General features: G+C 45.1%; 1 protein-coding gene across 1 annotated transcript; it reads left to right on the forward strand.

Moving 5' to 3' along the window:
* Positions 1 to 547: 547 nt before the first annotated feature.
* On the forward strand, positions 548 to 3,403 carry LOC125513160 (pentatricopeptide repeat-containing protein At3g04130, mitochondrial). The gene is made up of 2 exons (XM_048678193.2): positions 548 to 935; positions 1,616 to 3,403. The coding sequence occupies exon 2, from the start codon at positions 1,858 to 1,860 to the stop codon at positions 3,358 to 3,360; it is 1,503 nt and encodes a 500-aa protein (XP_048534150.1). The 5' UTR covers positions 548 to 935; positions 1,616 to 1,857; the 3' UTR covers positions 3,361 to 3,403.
* Positions 3,404 to 16,272: the final 12,869 nt, after the last annotated feature.

Raw genomic sequence — 16,272 nt, forward strand, 5'->3', positions numbered from 1 at the left:
CGCTTATATACACGTGCATACACTTACCTCAGCCCAAATCATGATCTTCACCAACTTGGATTTGGTTCTCTCATGAAAATCGCGAGTTGCAGAGATGAGAACCATGAAAAGCAAGATCCCGAATAAGAAAACAGAAACCGAGGAAGAGGAAACCACAAGAGTGAAGACTAGTAGAGTCTCGTCTTTTGTCATTCTTTGCTCCTTTTTAACTCAATGATTCCTTCAAATTTGTCGACCAAAAATTCTATATGTCTATTCTATCTATGATATTTCGAGTCAGTATATTATCTTGAAATTTAGTTAGTCATCGTTGGCCGAAAATGCGCATTGCCGGAAATCCTGAAATAAATTCAGGAATAAATGCGAGCAACATGACTTGAACCCTAGTGAACTGGAGATATCACAGTCCCTTCAACCATCCAATCACAGATTGGTTCGCGACACCCTAGCTAGTTGCCCACGGTTTCAACTTTCAAGAGGCTGAAGCGTGTCATCCAACAAACCAATTTTATATTTCTATATCAATCTTACTCCAGCCCATTAGCCACCTCCGCAGCCCACAGCCCATGCACTTTTCCAGCACGATCTGTTTCGTCCAACTCCAACACGAACAGCCGCCATTAGCGAGCAGCGAACGCTGGGCTCGAGCCTCTAACCCTAGCTAGCGACGAGCGGACGCAGGGCAACCAGCAGCCGGCGCCCGGCGAGCCGGCGACAGTGGTTAGCTTTTCCGGCGGCAAGCAGCAGCCCGTGCCCTGTGGCCCACGGCAAGCATCATCCACGCCCCGCGCGCCAACGACAAGCAGCAGCGGCTGTTGAGCGGCGGACCCTAGCCGCCTAGCGTCGGGATTACGAAGCAGCAGCCGGCTCCCGCGCCAGGATCCAGGAGCCGCGGGCACACCGCCCACGACCTAGCGGCATCCAGCAAAATCAAGGTACATGTCAGTCAAATCCTCAATATTTTGCTAAGCCAGTTCATGTACTGTTAGTTAATTACTACCCCCTCTGTACCACAATACTTATTGCTGGGGAAACTTTTATTAGTTTTCCTCAACTACTAGTATTTCGGTACAGAGGGAGTACAATTCATGTGCTGTTAGCTGCTGTTAATTGATGTGGTATCCAATACAACTTATTTGCCGATCTATAAAAATGAAGAGCACGAATATGATCATGCAAGTAGTTCAAGCACTCCTCTTGTTGAACCTAAAGCTGTCCCAGTTAAGGATTTAGAACCCCTTCCCTTAACTACATGTGCTAAAAAGATTCAAATTTGATCTTTTTGAGAAAATCCAGAAATATTCCAGTAAATATTACATGTACCTAGTAGTAATTTGGACGACAGAATCCAGAGATAATGAGTATTTTCTTTTCAAAAGGGCGTTTAGTTTTCTCACTGCTAACTTTGAGTCCACCCTACATTTTCTTCCTGGATTCGCCACTGGCCCCAGACAATCTTGTTTAGTTCCGCCACAGTCAAGTTTGGTTTGGTCTATGAGCTCCACCTATATTTTGTCTTGTCTTGGCTGCTGCTGACCTGTACTGATCACTAAACCAAACACATTGATTACTAGAACTAATATATATCATCTTGTATCATTTGTTTTTTTACTAGGGAATGTAGGAACCAGATCCATTAGCACCAATCAGAAGAGACTCTGTGTTGAGCTGGCTCCTGCCATGCCATGGGTGGATGTTGGTAGATTCCAGGCTTTGGCAATACATGGGTGATACTAGAAGGAACTCAAGGAAGTATCTGCAATTGGTTATGGTTTCATCTTGCTGCTGTTAGCTATTATTATTTAGCGACTGTGATATTCAGCACCCAGGCTGGCTAATTTCTAGTCCTACCACCGGATGTCTCAGCTGAGTCTCTGGCGCCGCCACAGTGCTAAGAGAGCCCTGCAATTACTCCTTCCTTGTAGATTATCGTTATCATCAGTTACACACTCGAATCGAGATCTTAACAGTATTGACCTCACGAAGGAGGAAGAAGCGTCAGCAGTGCAGATCAGGAGTTCTCTTTTGAAGGCACGCAATGGAAATGTGCAGGATTTGGTTCAGTCCCTTGGGGTTGACTGTCCGGGAATTCAGCTTACAAGTAACACTGTGGACAGCTTGTTGTGTAAGTTTGGGGATGACTGGAAATCTGCTTTTGGTCTTTTTCAGTGGGCACAGTTGAGTGGCAATTACAAGCACACGGCATATGCTTGTAGTCGGATGATCGACTTGCTTGGGAAGATGAGGCAGATTGACCAGATGTGGGATCTATTGTCTGACATGCACTGCAGAGGCCTTGTGACTGTCGAGACAGCTGCGAAGAGCATCAGGAGGCTGGCAGGTGCAAGGAGATGGAAGGATGCTGTCATGTTGTTCGATAAGCTGGAGGACATGGGGCTGGAGAGGAATACAGAGACTATGAACGTTCTGCTTGATGCACTTTGCAAAGAAAAGAAGGTTGAAGTAGCACGTAAGGTCTTTCTCGTGCTCAGTCCGCACATTCAACCTGATGCATACACATTCAACATTTTCGTCCATGGCTGGTGCAGTGCACGTAGAATCGAGGAGGCAAAGTGGACAATTGAGGAAATGAAAGCCCGGGGGTTTGCGCCTTCAGTTATCACCTACACTGCTGTCCTTGAAGCTTACTGCAAGCAACACAATTTTAGGATGGTCTATGAAATTCTTGATTGGATGTGTTCTGAAGGCTGCCATCCAAACGTCATTACTTTCACTATGATCATGACCTCACTGTCAAAATGCCATATGTTCGAAGAAGCTCTGAGTGTATCTAATAGAATGAAGTCCTCTGGCTGTAAGCCCGATACATTGTTCTACAATTCCTTGATTAACGTGCTTGGTAATGCGGGCTATCTGTCTGAAGCTTCCCAGGTGTTTCAAGTGGAGATGCCAATGAATGGCGTGCCCCGTAGTTTGGCTACCTATAACACCATGATATCAATCTTTTGCCAGAAAGACCGAGATGAAGATGCTCTCAATGTGCTGAAAGAAATGGAGGCGCACTCTTGTAAGCCTGATCTTCAGACATATCGGCCACTTCTCAGACTGTTTTTAAGTAGAAGAGGCCAAGCTGATTCCATTCGGAACTTGTTGAATGAGCTGATCAATAAACAAAGTCTATGTTTAGATGTGGATACATACAGTCTTCTGATCCATGGTCTTTGCAGGGTGGGTGAGACTGACTGGGCATATCAGCTGTTTGAAGAGATGGTTGGTAGTGAGATAGTGCCTAGGTATAAAACATGGGAGTTGCTTTTGGATGAAGCACAAAGGAAAAACATGGAGGGTCGTGTCGAAAGAATTCGAAATTACATGACTTGTTTTGGTATTTCCGTTTAATTGGATGAATTATATTCCTACATGATTGATTTTCTAGTGGTCAGCTGATAGCGTTATTTGGCATTACTTTGACAACTAATGAGGCAATGCTTTAAAACATTTGTGCCAATTATACGATATACCACACACTATAATTGAGTTCCTCACTTGACAAAGCAAACATTAATCCCTGTGCATTGGTATGTCGTCACTTATCAGCATATAAAACCACAGGTTTAATCTTGATCGTTCTCCGAGTAAAAGATCAGGATCAGGCAACCGAGCTGACGCGTGCGTTGGTCACCTGCCATGTCGCATGTGGGTGTCATCTACTCCCTCTCCCTCTCCCTCCGTTTCTAAATATAAATCTTTTTAGAAATTCCAATAAATGACTACATACGGAGTAAAATGAATGAACCTACACTCTAAAATATGTCTATATACATTCGTATGTAGTTTATATTAAAATGTCTGAAAAGACTTGTATTTAGAAACGGAGGGAGTATCTTGCGAAAAGGTAACTCAATTTCGACCAATTAGTCTATGCGATGTTGTGTACAAGGTAATTTCAGAAATGATTGCGGCCCTTTGAAGAAGATCCTTTTAGATATTATCAACGCAACTTAGAGTGCGTTTGTGCCAGGACGAATGATTACAGACAATATCTTAGTGACATATGAATGCTTTCATACTATAAAGAAAAAAAAGGAACGGTAAAGAGGGTCTGTGTGCCATTAAACTGGATATGCACAAAGTATATGACTGAGTAGAGTGGTCTTTTCTGAAGAAGATTATGCTCAGATTGGGATTTCAAGAGAAATGGGTAAATTTAATCATGCAATGTGTAACCTCAGTGGAGTACCGGGTTCGTTTTAATACAAAAGAAACTGTGAGTTTCAAACCTACTAGAGGATTAAGGCAGGGAGACCCTCTCTCTTCATACTTATTCTTGCTATGTATAGAGGGATTGACTGCTCTATTTCAAATATGGGTATGGACAAAAGTGATTGTTTCAAATTCCTGATTGATTGAATTATTATGAAAATTAGTGGATAGAAAGAAAACTTGCTATTCGCGGGAGGAAAGGGAATTTTGTTCAAATATGTTGTACAAGCTATCCCTGTTTATGCCATGCTCGTCTTTAAAATTCCTAAAAAAAATTGTAAGGGAATTATCTACGCGATGTTGCAATTTTGATGGGGTGACAAGGACAATAAGAAGAGAATGCATTGGATGACGCGATGGAAGATGCGTGTCCCAAAAGACCAAGGAGGTATGGGTTCCCGAGAAATACACGGTTTCAATATGGCATTGTTAGCCAAACAAGCGTGGCGTTTGCTTGATAATCATGAGTCTTTATGTGCTACTATCTTGAGAGCTAAATATTCCCCGGAGGGCGATTTAATAAGTGCAACTCTAAAAAAGGGTTCCTCTTTTACTTGGTAAAGTATTATGGCGGGAGTGAATTGTCTAAAAAACGGTTATATTTGGCGAGTTGGAAATGGACATAATATTGATATTTGGAGAGATGTCTGGATCCCTAACTGTGCAAATAGGAAAATTATTACTCCTAGAAGGGGGCATCTTCTATCTAAGGTTTGTGACCTTATTGACCCAGTCACGATCTTGGGATGAAGATTTGGTGAGAGAAATATTGTGGCCAATTGATGCTCAAAGGGTACTCGCAATTCCACTTTCTATGCATAACATGACCGATTTCTTCCGTTGTTCCAGTATCGTGTGTACTACCGCTTATTTTGGGTCTTCTGTTGTCTATTCGGGCCCAACGACAGTAAGGCAGTAGTACTGCTTGCGGTACTTCCACCTCTACCACCACTCTAGTACCGCTGATCTCGTTGTTACCGAGAACGCTAAGCGGAAATAGAGCGGCAGTTGAGCGGTACTACCGTCTAGTCACTACCACTGCTACTACCGCTTATTTTATCGCCTCTAGACTCGTTTGCCACTTCGCGGCAGTAGGGCCCCAGTAACGCGTGGTAGTACCGCTGCTGCGGTACTGCCGTCGTACTCAGCCCTACCACCTCTACTTCCTGTGTACTGCAACCTCAGCGGTAGTACCGCTGGGGCGAGATGTAGTACCGCTCCGGTGGCACTACCGCCTCGGGGTGCTTCGCCCATACACTGTACTACTAGAACTACCACCCGAGCGGTAGTACCACTCCTAAAGCAGAAGTACCACTTGTGTGTGGGTTGTGCACAGAAAACATGATTGTATTCGTTTCCAATATATATAGGGGGTATTCTTCCCCAAGAAGACCTACCTCTTATCCTTCGAAACTCCATTGTTGCTCAAAGCTCCATTTTTGTCCGATCTCTCTCCCAGGCCCAGCCAACAAAACTTGTTGATTTTCTAGGGTTTGGTTGAGAGGGCCCCGATCTACACTTCCACCAAGAGATATTTGATTCCCCCCACTAATCCCTTGCGGATCTTGTTACTTTTGGGTGTTTGAGGACCCTAAATTGTAGAGGTCACCTCGAAGCCACAATCCATTATGGTGAAGCTTCGTGGTGGTGTTGGAAGCCTCCAATTAAGTTGTGGAGAGATCCCCAACCTTGTTTGTAAAGGTCCAGTTGCCACCTTCAAGTGCACCACTAGTGAAAGCACAACATCTTGCATTGTGCGAGGGCGTGAGTAGAATAAGGTGGCCCTAGTAGCTCCTTGGGGAGCATTGTGCCTCCACACCGCTTCAACAGAGACGTACTTCCCTTCAAAAGGAAGGAACTTCGGTAATACATCATCGTCTCCACCGGCTCCACTTGTGGTTATCTCTTACCTTTACTTTGTGCAAGCTATTATTGTGTTGTACTCATGGCTTTCTTGTGGTGTTGTTAGCATCATATAGGTTGTTCACCTAGTTGCATATCTAGACAAGTAGACAACCTATTGGTTGCTAAACCTAATTTGATAAGAAAAGCTAAAAATTGGTAGTTGCCTATTCACCCCCCTCTAGTAAACCATATCGATCATTTTAATTGGTATCAGAGCCTCGTCTCTTTTTAAGGGCTTAACCGCCTAAAGAGTATGGTTGATGACGGTCCATGTGCGGATGAACTACCCACGGCCGAGGCGGTGGCCATGGTCACACGAGAGGACCTACATGAAGCTATTGCCTCACTTAGGACCTCTATGAAGACCGAAGTCAAATCCTTGTTTAATTTCCTTGACGGTCTCAAACTTTCTACATCCGCTTCAAGTGGTTAAACCCATTACCGCAGAGTCGGATGCCAACTCCGGTAAGGAGGGGGCTAGTAGTGATAAGAATCCTTTTCCCCAAGGAAGGAATAGGACGGGCATCCATGCTGCAGTTGCCCCTCCCCCGAGCTATGGAGGATCGGTCCATGCACTTCATATCAACCCTCTTGTCCTCCTCCTAAGCTTTTGTTAAATGATTTTCCAAATTGGGTTTTTCGTATCAAGTCTCATTTGAATCAAAGCTCAACACATCTTTGGAGAATCATTGAACAAGGCTTCTACCCGCATGATCCAAACAACTTTACTCCAAGAGAAGAAGTGGACAATCAATACAACCACTCCGCCTTGTTCATTCTTCAAGTCACAATGCCTCCCGAAGAGCTTGCTCATTTACGCCCATTCACTCTTGCAAAAGATGCATGGGAACACATTATCTCTTTGTACAAGGGAAGCTCGAGTATTCAACGCTCCAACTTTGAGGTGATCCTTGATGAATCCTATCAGTTTGTGATGAATGAAGATGAAGATCCTCGTGAGCTCCACTGAAGATTGACAACTATCGTGGTCTCACTCCGAGATCATGGGAGCAAGGACACAGATGATAGTTGGATCAAGTGCAAGTTCCTCAAGGCCATCATGCCAACAACAAGGCCATGTCCTCCTGATCCATCAAAGACCGGACTTCCGCACATTATCATGAAGTGACGTGTTGGATGCATTTATTTCTAAGAACATCTTGAACAAGACCGCCGACAACGCTCTAGCTCATGTCCAACGATCAAAGAAATCCTCACCCAACTTAGCTTTGAAGGCCAAGGATATCCCGGAAGAAGAAGAGGAAGAAGAGGAGAGTTGCCCCGAAGACACAAAATATGCTTACCATGAGCACACAGCTCTTGCGTCAAGGCAATTTTGGGGCAACAAGTGAAACTCAAGGCCCAACTTCTCCAAGAACAACTCAAGTGGCTCCAAGGGCAATCAATGTGTGAGAACTTGCTACAACAGCGGTAATTTGAGTCACTTTGTGGTGGATTGCCCCTATGAGAAGAGGGAAGACAATGGTGGCAAGATCATTTGCAAAGACAAGGCGAAGCCCTTCCCCAACAAGAACACATTCGCCAAGAGGGTGACACAAAAGGGGTTGGTGGTGCATGAAGAGTACATCTTCGATGACGATGATGCATGCAAGTGGTGAAGGGATGACGATGGCCTCCGTGGCCATTGCCACCTATTCTCCAACCTTGGTGTCTCTCTTTGATGCCCCCAACGAGAGCCTCATCCCAAAGTGCCTCATGGCAAAAGGCATCAACAAGGTAACCTCCAACATCAAAACTTCCATCACAACTAATCCTTGTTGGATTGTGTGGATGAGAATGAGTTTGAGAAGTTCTCGTGTAAGCTCAAAGGTGAGACCAAGAAGCACTTCGTTGCTCTCTTGGAACAACCAGATGAGGCCAATGACATCATTGAGTCTCATGAGGAGACCATCACTGAGATGGAGGGGCATAGCTGTGCCTATGACGATGAGATAGCAGATCTTCCATTGTTCTGGAGGAAGAGCGAGGTCTTCGTTCGACTCTTGAGGAGCCACAAAATGTTGACCTTGCTAAATTAAGGAAAGATCATGATCATGCACTTGTTCTCGCTTGTGTGCTTAAATCCAAGAAGGTTGAACTTGGGGTTGGCCCTGCAAGACTCAAGGAAGAGTTTGAGTTACTTGACAAGGCTCATAAGGCCTTAAATAGTGCTCATGCTTCTCTCAAGGAGTCTCGTGATCAACTCCAAGTGAAGCTAACCAATGAGATAGCCATTTTCCCTCCTTTTGTATTAATTGATAACGCCCATGCCAACCCTTGTTGTGAGCATGTGCACCTTGTGGAGGAGAATGCCAAGTCGAAAGAGCAACTTAAGAAAGGCCTTGTGACTTGCATACAAGGTAAGAAGAACATCAATGACCTTTTGAGCAATCAAAAGGAAGTTGTGGCAAAGGAGGGACTTGGGTTTGTATCCAAGTCAAAGAAGAAGAAGAAGAAGAAGAAGAAGAAGAAGAAGAAGAAGAAGAAGAAGAGCAAGACCAAGCAACCTCTCCCTCTCAAGGAAGTATTTGTCAAGGAGGGAGAGGGTGCTCATGAGAATAAGAAGGACAAGGTTGTAGGTGGTAATGCCAAGAAGGGCAAGACATTCCCTCCCAACAAAGCCGACAACTTTAATCCTTATGTTTTATGCCGTGCTAGTGATGGGCATGTTTATGCCAAATTTGTTGGTTCTTCTTATGAGTACATTGAATGGTCTATTTGGGTTCCTAAGACCCTTGTTACTAATATCAAAGGACCCATTAAAAATGGGTACCTAAATCCAAGCATTGATCTCTTGTAGGAGTTTGCTTCCAGTGGGGTGTCATGGTTGCTCGATAGTGGAGCGAGAAATCATATGATCGGGAGCAAGGACTTGGTGGTGGACGTGCAACCAACCCCATCTATGCGCACCCATCTCCAATTTGGTGATGCTTTAACATCTAAGGTATTGGATCTTGGCAAGGTTGTCATTTCTCAAGACTTATCTATTGAGAAGGTCATGCTTATTGAGACCCTTGCATACAATTTACTTTCCATTCGTCAACTTGCACTCAGGGGCTTTGCAACATTCTTTGATCTTGATATCGTGGCCCTTTTGTGGAGCAAGACTCTTAAAGTAGCCTTTGTTCGGCATGTCGATAACGGTCTTTATGTGGTTAACTTTTCGGAGCGACCCACTAAGACCGCGACTTGCCTAATGGCTAAAGTTGATGTAGGGTGGCTCTGGCATCACCGTTTAGCACACGTTAATATGAGATCTTTGCAAAGTCTCCTCAAAGGGGATCACGTTTGTGGACTAACAAATGTGAGTTTTGCCAAAGACTGTGTTTGCTGTGCTTGTATTGGAGGAAAGCTACATGAGACGGCTCACCGACCCACGACTATCATTTATTCGAAGAGGTCCTTGGAGCTCCTTCACATGGATCTCTTTGGTCCTCCATCTTTTGATAGTCTTGGGGGAAGAAAATATTGCTTAGTGATTGCAGATGATTATTCAAGATACACATGGGTATACTTGATAACCCACAAGTATAGGGGATCGCAACAGTTTTCGAGGGTACAATATTCAACCCAAATTTATAGATTCGACACAAGGGGAGCCAAAGAATATTTGCAAGTATTAGCAATTGAGTTGTCAATTCAACCACACTTGGAGATTAACTATCTGCAGCAAAGTGATCTGTAGCACAGTAATATGATAGATTTGATAGTAGTGGTAGCAGCAACAGTAACGGTAACAGTGATAGTAATAGTTTTGTAGTAGTAGCTTAGCAAGATCAATATGTAGGAAAATCGTAGGCATTGGATCGACAATTTGTTGAATGATATTCATCATATAACAGTCATCACCTAGGGCGATACAGCACTAGCTCCAGTTCATAAATATAATGTAGGCATGTATTCCGTAAATAGTCATACGTGCTTATGGAAAGAACTTGCATGACATCTTTTGTCCTACCCTCCCGTGGCAGCGGGGTCTGTAACACCCAGGATGCGGCTATATCTCCCACGTGCCGAGGCACGACTTAGAGGCATAACCGCATAGTGGTTTAGTTGCAAGTGGGGTAATCTTCACACAATCCCATGTATTGAATAAGAAAGGGATAAAGACTTGGCTTACAATCGCCACTTCACACAAATAACAAGTTAAACATACATCATCCAGAGTACAATCAAGGTTCGATTACGGAACCAAAATAAAAGAAGACAACCCCAAATGCTAGATCCCCGATCATCCCAACTGGGCTCCACTACTGATCAACCGGAAAAGACACAAAATAACGATCAAGATCTTCATCGAGCTCCCACTTGAGCTCGGTAGCATCACCTGCACTGGCAACATCGGCACCTACAACTGTTTGGAAGTATCTGTGAGTCACGAGGACTCAGCAATCTCACACCCGCGAGATCAAGACTATTTAAGCTTATGGGTAGGGTAAGGTAATGAGGTGGAGCTGCAGCAAGCACTAAGCATATATGGTGGCTAACATACGCAAATAAGAGTGAGAAGAGAAGCAACGCAACGGTCGAGAAGCTAGAAGTGATCAAGAAGTGATCTTGAAACTACTTACGTTCAAGCATAACACAAGACCGCGTTCACTTCCCGGACTCCGCCGAGAAGAGACCATCACGGTTACACGCACGGTTGATGTATTTTAGTTAAGTCAAGTGTCAAGTTCTCTACAACCGGACATTAACAAATTCCCATCTGCCACATAACCGCGGGCACGGCTCTCGAAAGTTTATACCCTGCAGGGGTGTCCCAACTTAGCCCATCACAAGCTCTCACGGACAACTAAGGATATTCCTTCTCCCGGAAAGACCCGATCAGTCTCGGAATCCCGGTTACAAGACATTTCGACAATGGTAAAATAAGACCAGCAAAGCCGCCTGATGTGCCGACAATCCTGATAGGAGTCGCATGTATCTCATTCTCAGGGCAACACCGGATGAGACTAGCTACGAGTAAAACCATCCCTCAAGTTTTCCCGAGGTGGCCCCACAGGCAGCTCGGTTTGGACCAACACTTAGAGAAGCACTGGCCGGGGGGGGGGGGGGTAAAAATAAAGATGACCCTCGGGGGCATGACTCCCAAGGGAAAAGTAATAGGTTGTGGTGAGGCAAATGGTAAAACCAAGGTTGGGCCTTGCTGGAGGAGTTTTATTCAAAGCGAATTGTCAAGGGGTTCCCATACCACCCAACCGCACAAGGAACGCAAAATCAAGGAACATAAAACCGGTATGACGGAAACTAGGGCGACAAGAGTGGAACAAAACACCAGGCATAAGGCCGAGCCTTCCACCCTTTACCAAGTATATAGATGCATTAATTAAATAAGAGATATTGTGATATCCCAACATATCCATGTTCCAACAAGGAACGAGCTTCAACTTCACCTGCAACTAGAAACGCTATAAGAGGGGCTGAGCAAAAGCGGTAACATAGCCAAACAGCGGTTTGCTAGGAAGGTGGGTTAGAGGCTTGACATGGCAATATGGGAGGCATGATATGACAAGTGGTAGGTAGCGCGACATAGCGATAGAGCGAACAACTAGCAAGCAAAGATAGAAGTGATTTCGAGGGTATGGTCATCTTGCCTGAAATCCCGCAAGGAAGAAGAACGAGTCCAAGAAGAAGACAAACAGGCATAGTCGAACGGATCCTCACAAACGCGACGTTACCAGAACTAACAAGAAGGAGCAACACCGGAAAGGGGCAAACCACATGGTAAACCAACAAGCATAATCATGGCAAGATGCACAATCAAGTATGATGCATGTCCGGTTAAAGAGTCATGTCATGGCAAAGTGCAACAAACAATACTACAAATTAAGTGGAGCTCAATATGCAATGAGTTGCATATTGACGAAACACCAGATTTGATTATTTAGTTCTCTCCCATTTATCTACCCAACAAAATTAAATGTTGTTAATCATGGCAAGAGGTGAAGCATAAGTAAACTACACATTTTAGGCAATTTTAAGTGAGGCCGGAAGCAACAAATAACCATTCCGGTAAATCCCCACATGCATTTAGCAATTTAAAGTAAACAACAATTTTAAACATTTTAAAGGTTATTATCATGATGCGGATGACATGTGCAAGTTTTATGCAATTTTTATGAAAACGTTGACATGAGCATATTATGAAGCATTTGTCACCGTGGTGGAAAGAAAGGGTGCCACGGCGATGAATCCGAAAATGATGCCATGGAAACATATCGGTTCCGATAGCTCACAGAGATACCGGTGCAAAATGTAGTGTGGCGGGAGCGTGTCAAGTAAGGATGGTGGGGTGATCCCAGATACCGGGTTCCCACGGGTTAGTGGCATGGAAACGAGTGACAAAGACAATCGTTCACGGGCAGATACAACATCTAAACATGCATCTCATACAACACATGCATTCATCCACGGGCGGTCGTTCTCGGCGGTTATACCTTTGGAGCGTGCGGTTGAGACGGTTCGGGTTCGATGGGACGTAGGGCAAGTAGACGTTCATGGGGTGTCGTCGAAGCAGTCGTACACGTTTGGGATGGAACTTGACGGATCTAAGGTCTCCGACGTAGTGGTACACATTTTGTAGACCAACTCGACGATCCGGAGAGGGTACTTGGTGATCACTGAACTTGTCGACCCAGTGCGGTATTCGTACTTGCCGGTCTTGCTGAACTGAAGGGTACTTGGCATTTTGCAATCCCATATCCAGGGTTATCATGTAGTCGTTCTTGGCGATGGAGTTGACCTTAACGTATCCAGGGCGTCATGGCACTTGGCAAGTTCTAGTGCAGCATCAGAATGGAGGGAGACGAGGTCAGCTGGTCGTGCACGCGAAGGGAATGGTCGGCCCCAGGCAAACCACGACCTCGACAAGGCGCTCGCGACAGAGGCATGCAACATGTGAGGCGTACGGAGGCGGACAGAGCTGCTGGTCTTCGGTGCCATGTACGGAGCGGAGATGGATGAGGCAAGAGGCGGCAACAGACTTAGCGGGCGCGAGCGCCGAGGCATCGGCAGGGGCCGACAAGAGGTGTGGCAGCGAGCATAGCAGCAGCTATAGGAGGGCAGCGGCGCCATGGTGAGTTCGCAGGGCGAGGACGACGGCGACCGGTGCTAGGGCCCCGGCGAGCTTCGGCCAAAACGACGAGGACGAGCGGCACAAGGATCGGGAGCTCCTCTCCCGATTGAGCGGAGGCTGCAAGAGGCGGAGGCGGCGAGCTTGGCGCGCCGGAGGTGTGGACATGGCCCGGCCGGGAACGGGCAAGGGCGGCGAAGGCGGCCTGATCTGGTGGTGGAGGTGGCAGCAGGAGGGCCGGCAGCGGCGCGGGCACGACGGATCAAGGACGGGGGGGAGCTCCTCGAGGCTGGTGGCGCTGGGTAATCGAGCGCGGGGCTCCTCTTGCGTGCGTTGGTGGCGGCGCTATCGGGAGAGAGATGGGGAGCGAGGGAGTTAGGGATAGCGAGCGAGCGAGAGAGAGGAATCAGGCTCCCTGGCAGCTAGGAAGGGCGCTGGCTGGGCCTAGAGATGGATGGGCCGGCCTGGAAGTCAGGCCCAAGAGGCCAGCGGGGCTAAGGGGAGGTTGGACCGATGAGAGGCCCAACTGGGCTGGACTCTCTTCTCTCTCTCCCCTATTTCCTTTTTTTTCTTTTCAATAACACAGAATTAAGAGAAAGGAAAAGAGAGAAGAGAAGGTTAGAGGAAGAATTTGGACATGCGGTTAAGTTTCCCGGACTCATAAAAAATGAGTTTGTTCCGAGAAAATAGAAAAGGCCAAGATTGAAAGATGTAAATTCAAACTCATTTGAATTTAATTCAAATGGGTTTGAACTAGGACTTGGTAAAAAGAAGGTCCAAAAATGTTCGGTTTTTTAGAGGAGCCTCGATAAAAGAGATAAATAATTATGGACAAGATTTGGGGTCAAACTCGAAGAGGAATAGGCATGGGAAATATTTTTGCACGTGTGTTATGGTTAATTCCAAAAGAATGGAATATTTATTATAGCTCCCTAATATTGGGAGGATATGTTATAAAGAGAATCATCATGTGAATTCTCTCGGTTTAAATGGACCGAAGATCCATGCAATTTATTTAGTTAAGTTTTACAAAATTAAATGACATGATGAAAGCAACAAACAAACGAAACACATGACAACAACGAAAAACATGGAAGCCGTCTTGAGCGTCGGTCTTAGGGCGTTACAGGGTCCTATTGGAAACTAAGGGATATTAAGGCCTCGTTTTAATAGAGAACCGGAACAAAGCATTAACACACGGCGAATACATGAACTCCTCAAACTACGATCATCACTGGGAAGTTTCCCAACTATTGTCACTCCGGGGTTGCCAGATCATAATGCGTAGTAGGTGACTATAACTTGCAAGATTGGATCTAGAACATAGATATAATGGTGACAACATAAACGGTTCAGATATGAAATCATGGCACCCGGGTCCAAGGTAACAAGCATTAAGCATGGCAAAGTCATAGCAACATCAATCTTACAACATAGTGGATACTAGGGATCAAGCCCTAACAAAACTAACTCAATTACATGATGAATCTCATCCAACTCCTCACCGACTAGCGAGCCTACGAAGGAATTACTCACTCCCGGTGGAGAGCATCATGGAATTGGCGATGGAGGAGGGTTGGTGATGACGAAGATCGAAGACCCCTCTCTCCAGAGCCCCAAACGGACTCCAGATCTGGCCTCCCGATGAAGAACAGGAGGTGACGGCGCCTCTGTCTCGTGAAACGCGATAATTCTTCCTCCTTGATTTTTTCTGAAAAAATGGGATTTTATAGCGTCGGTTTCAGGGGTTGCGGGGCCACCAGGTGGGGACAACCCACCTGGCGCGCGTGGAGGGGCGGGGGGCGCCCTGGTGTGTTGTGCCCACCCAGGTGCCACCCTCTGATGGTTCTCGGCTCCAATATTTTTTTATTCATATAAAAATTCCTCGCAAAGTTTTGTTCCAATCCGAGAACTTTTATTTCTGCACAAAAACAACACCATGATAGTTCTCCTGAAAACAACGTCAGTCTGGGTTAGTTTCATTCAAATCATGCAAATTAGAGTCCAAAACAAGAGGGAAAGCGTTAGGAAAAGTAGATACAACGGAGACGTATCAACTCCCCCAAGCTTAAACCTTTGCTTGTCCTCAAGCAATTTAGTTGATAAACTGAAAGTGAAAAAGATAAACTTTTACGAACTCTTTTGCTCTTGTTTGCATACATAAGCTTAAACAACACCCAGGTTTTCAGCCAAGATTATAACTAACCATGCCAACAATAACTCTTAAAAATTATATTAACTCATATCAATGACATAATCATCTAGCAAACAATAATAAGATATCTCAAACAACAACATGTTGTCAAAACAACCATGATATAATATGACAACAATAGTGGTATCTCGGTAGCCCTTTCTGAGACCGCAAAACATAAATGCAGAGCACCTCCAAAGTTCAAGCAACGACTAAACATTGCAATTCATGGTAGAAAAGATCCAACCATGATGCACCCAATATTAGCTACACACAATGCATAAGCATGACAGAAGTGCTCTCAAGTTCTGGCGCTTATTTGAGAAGGTGATGACACAGCATAAAAGTAAATATATAGTCCATTCGCAGATGGAAGCAGTGATTTGCAGAGGTGCCAGAGCTCAAAATTTTAAAATAGAGGTAAATGAAATTTTGAGAGGTGCACCCTTCTTTTTTACTTCGCGACCATCAATTATCAATATCTTCCATGCTAAACACATTAGTGGCGGTTCCCAAGCGGTAAAGTAAAGGTTATGACTCTGTAGGAGTTTTTGTTTGATTATTTGTAAGCTCTTTCCTTTTTGCAATTCGGGACTGAGAATCCATATTACCGTCCCTTCTCGTGAAATGACGAGTGAATAAACACTCATCATGAGATTAGCCCGCTTAGCATGGAAGATACTGACTACCTCCTGTCGCTCTATGAACAATCCAAGCACACAAAAAGGATATTTATTTGAAGTTTTTAGAGGTGGCACATGCAAATTTACTTAGGACGGCAGGGTAATACCACATATAGATAGGTATGGTGGACTCATCTGGAATAACTTGGGTTCAAGGTTTTTTATGCACAAGCATAATTCCCGCTTAGTAT

This window comes from Triticum urartu, chromosome 6A, assembly GCF_056163025.1.
Source record: "Triticum urartu cultivar PI428250 chromosome 6A, HENAU_Tu73, whole genome shotgun sequence".
Classification (NCBI taxonomy): domain Eukaryota; kingdom Viridiplantae; phylum Streptophyta; class Magnoliopsida; order Poales; family Poaceae; genus Triticum; species Triticum urartu.

Coding starts and splice junctions, on each gene's coding strand:
- LOC125513160 (XM_048678193.2), top strand. CDS start 1,858: ATGTCTCAGCTGAGTCTCTGGCGCCGCCACAGTGCTAAGAGAGCCCTG.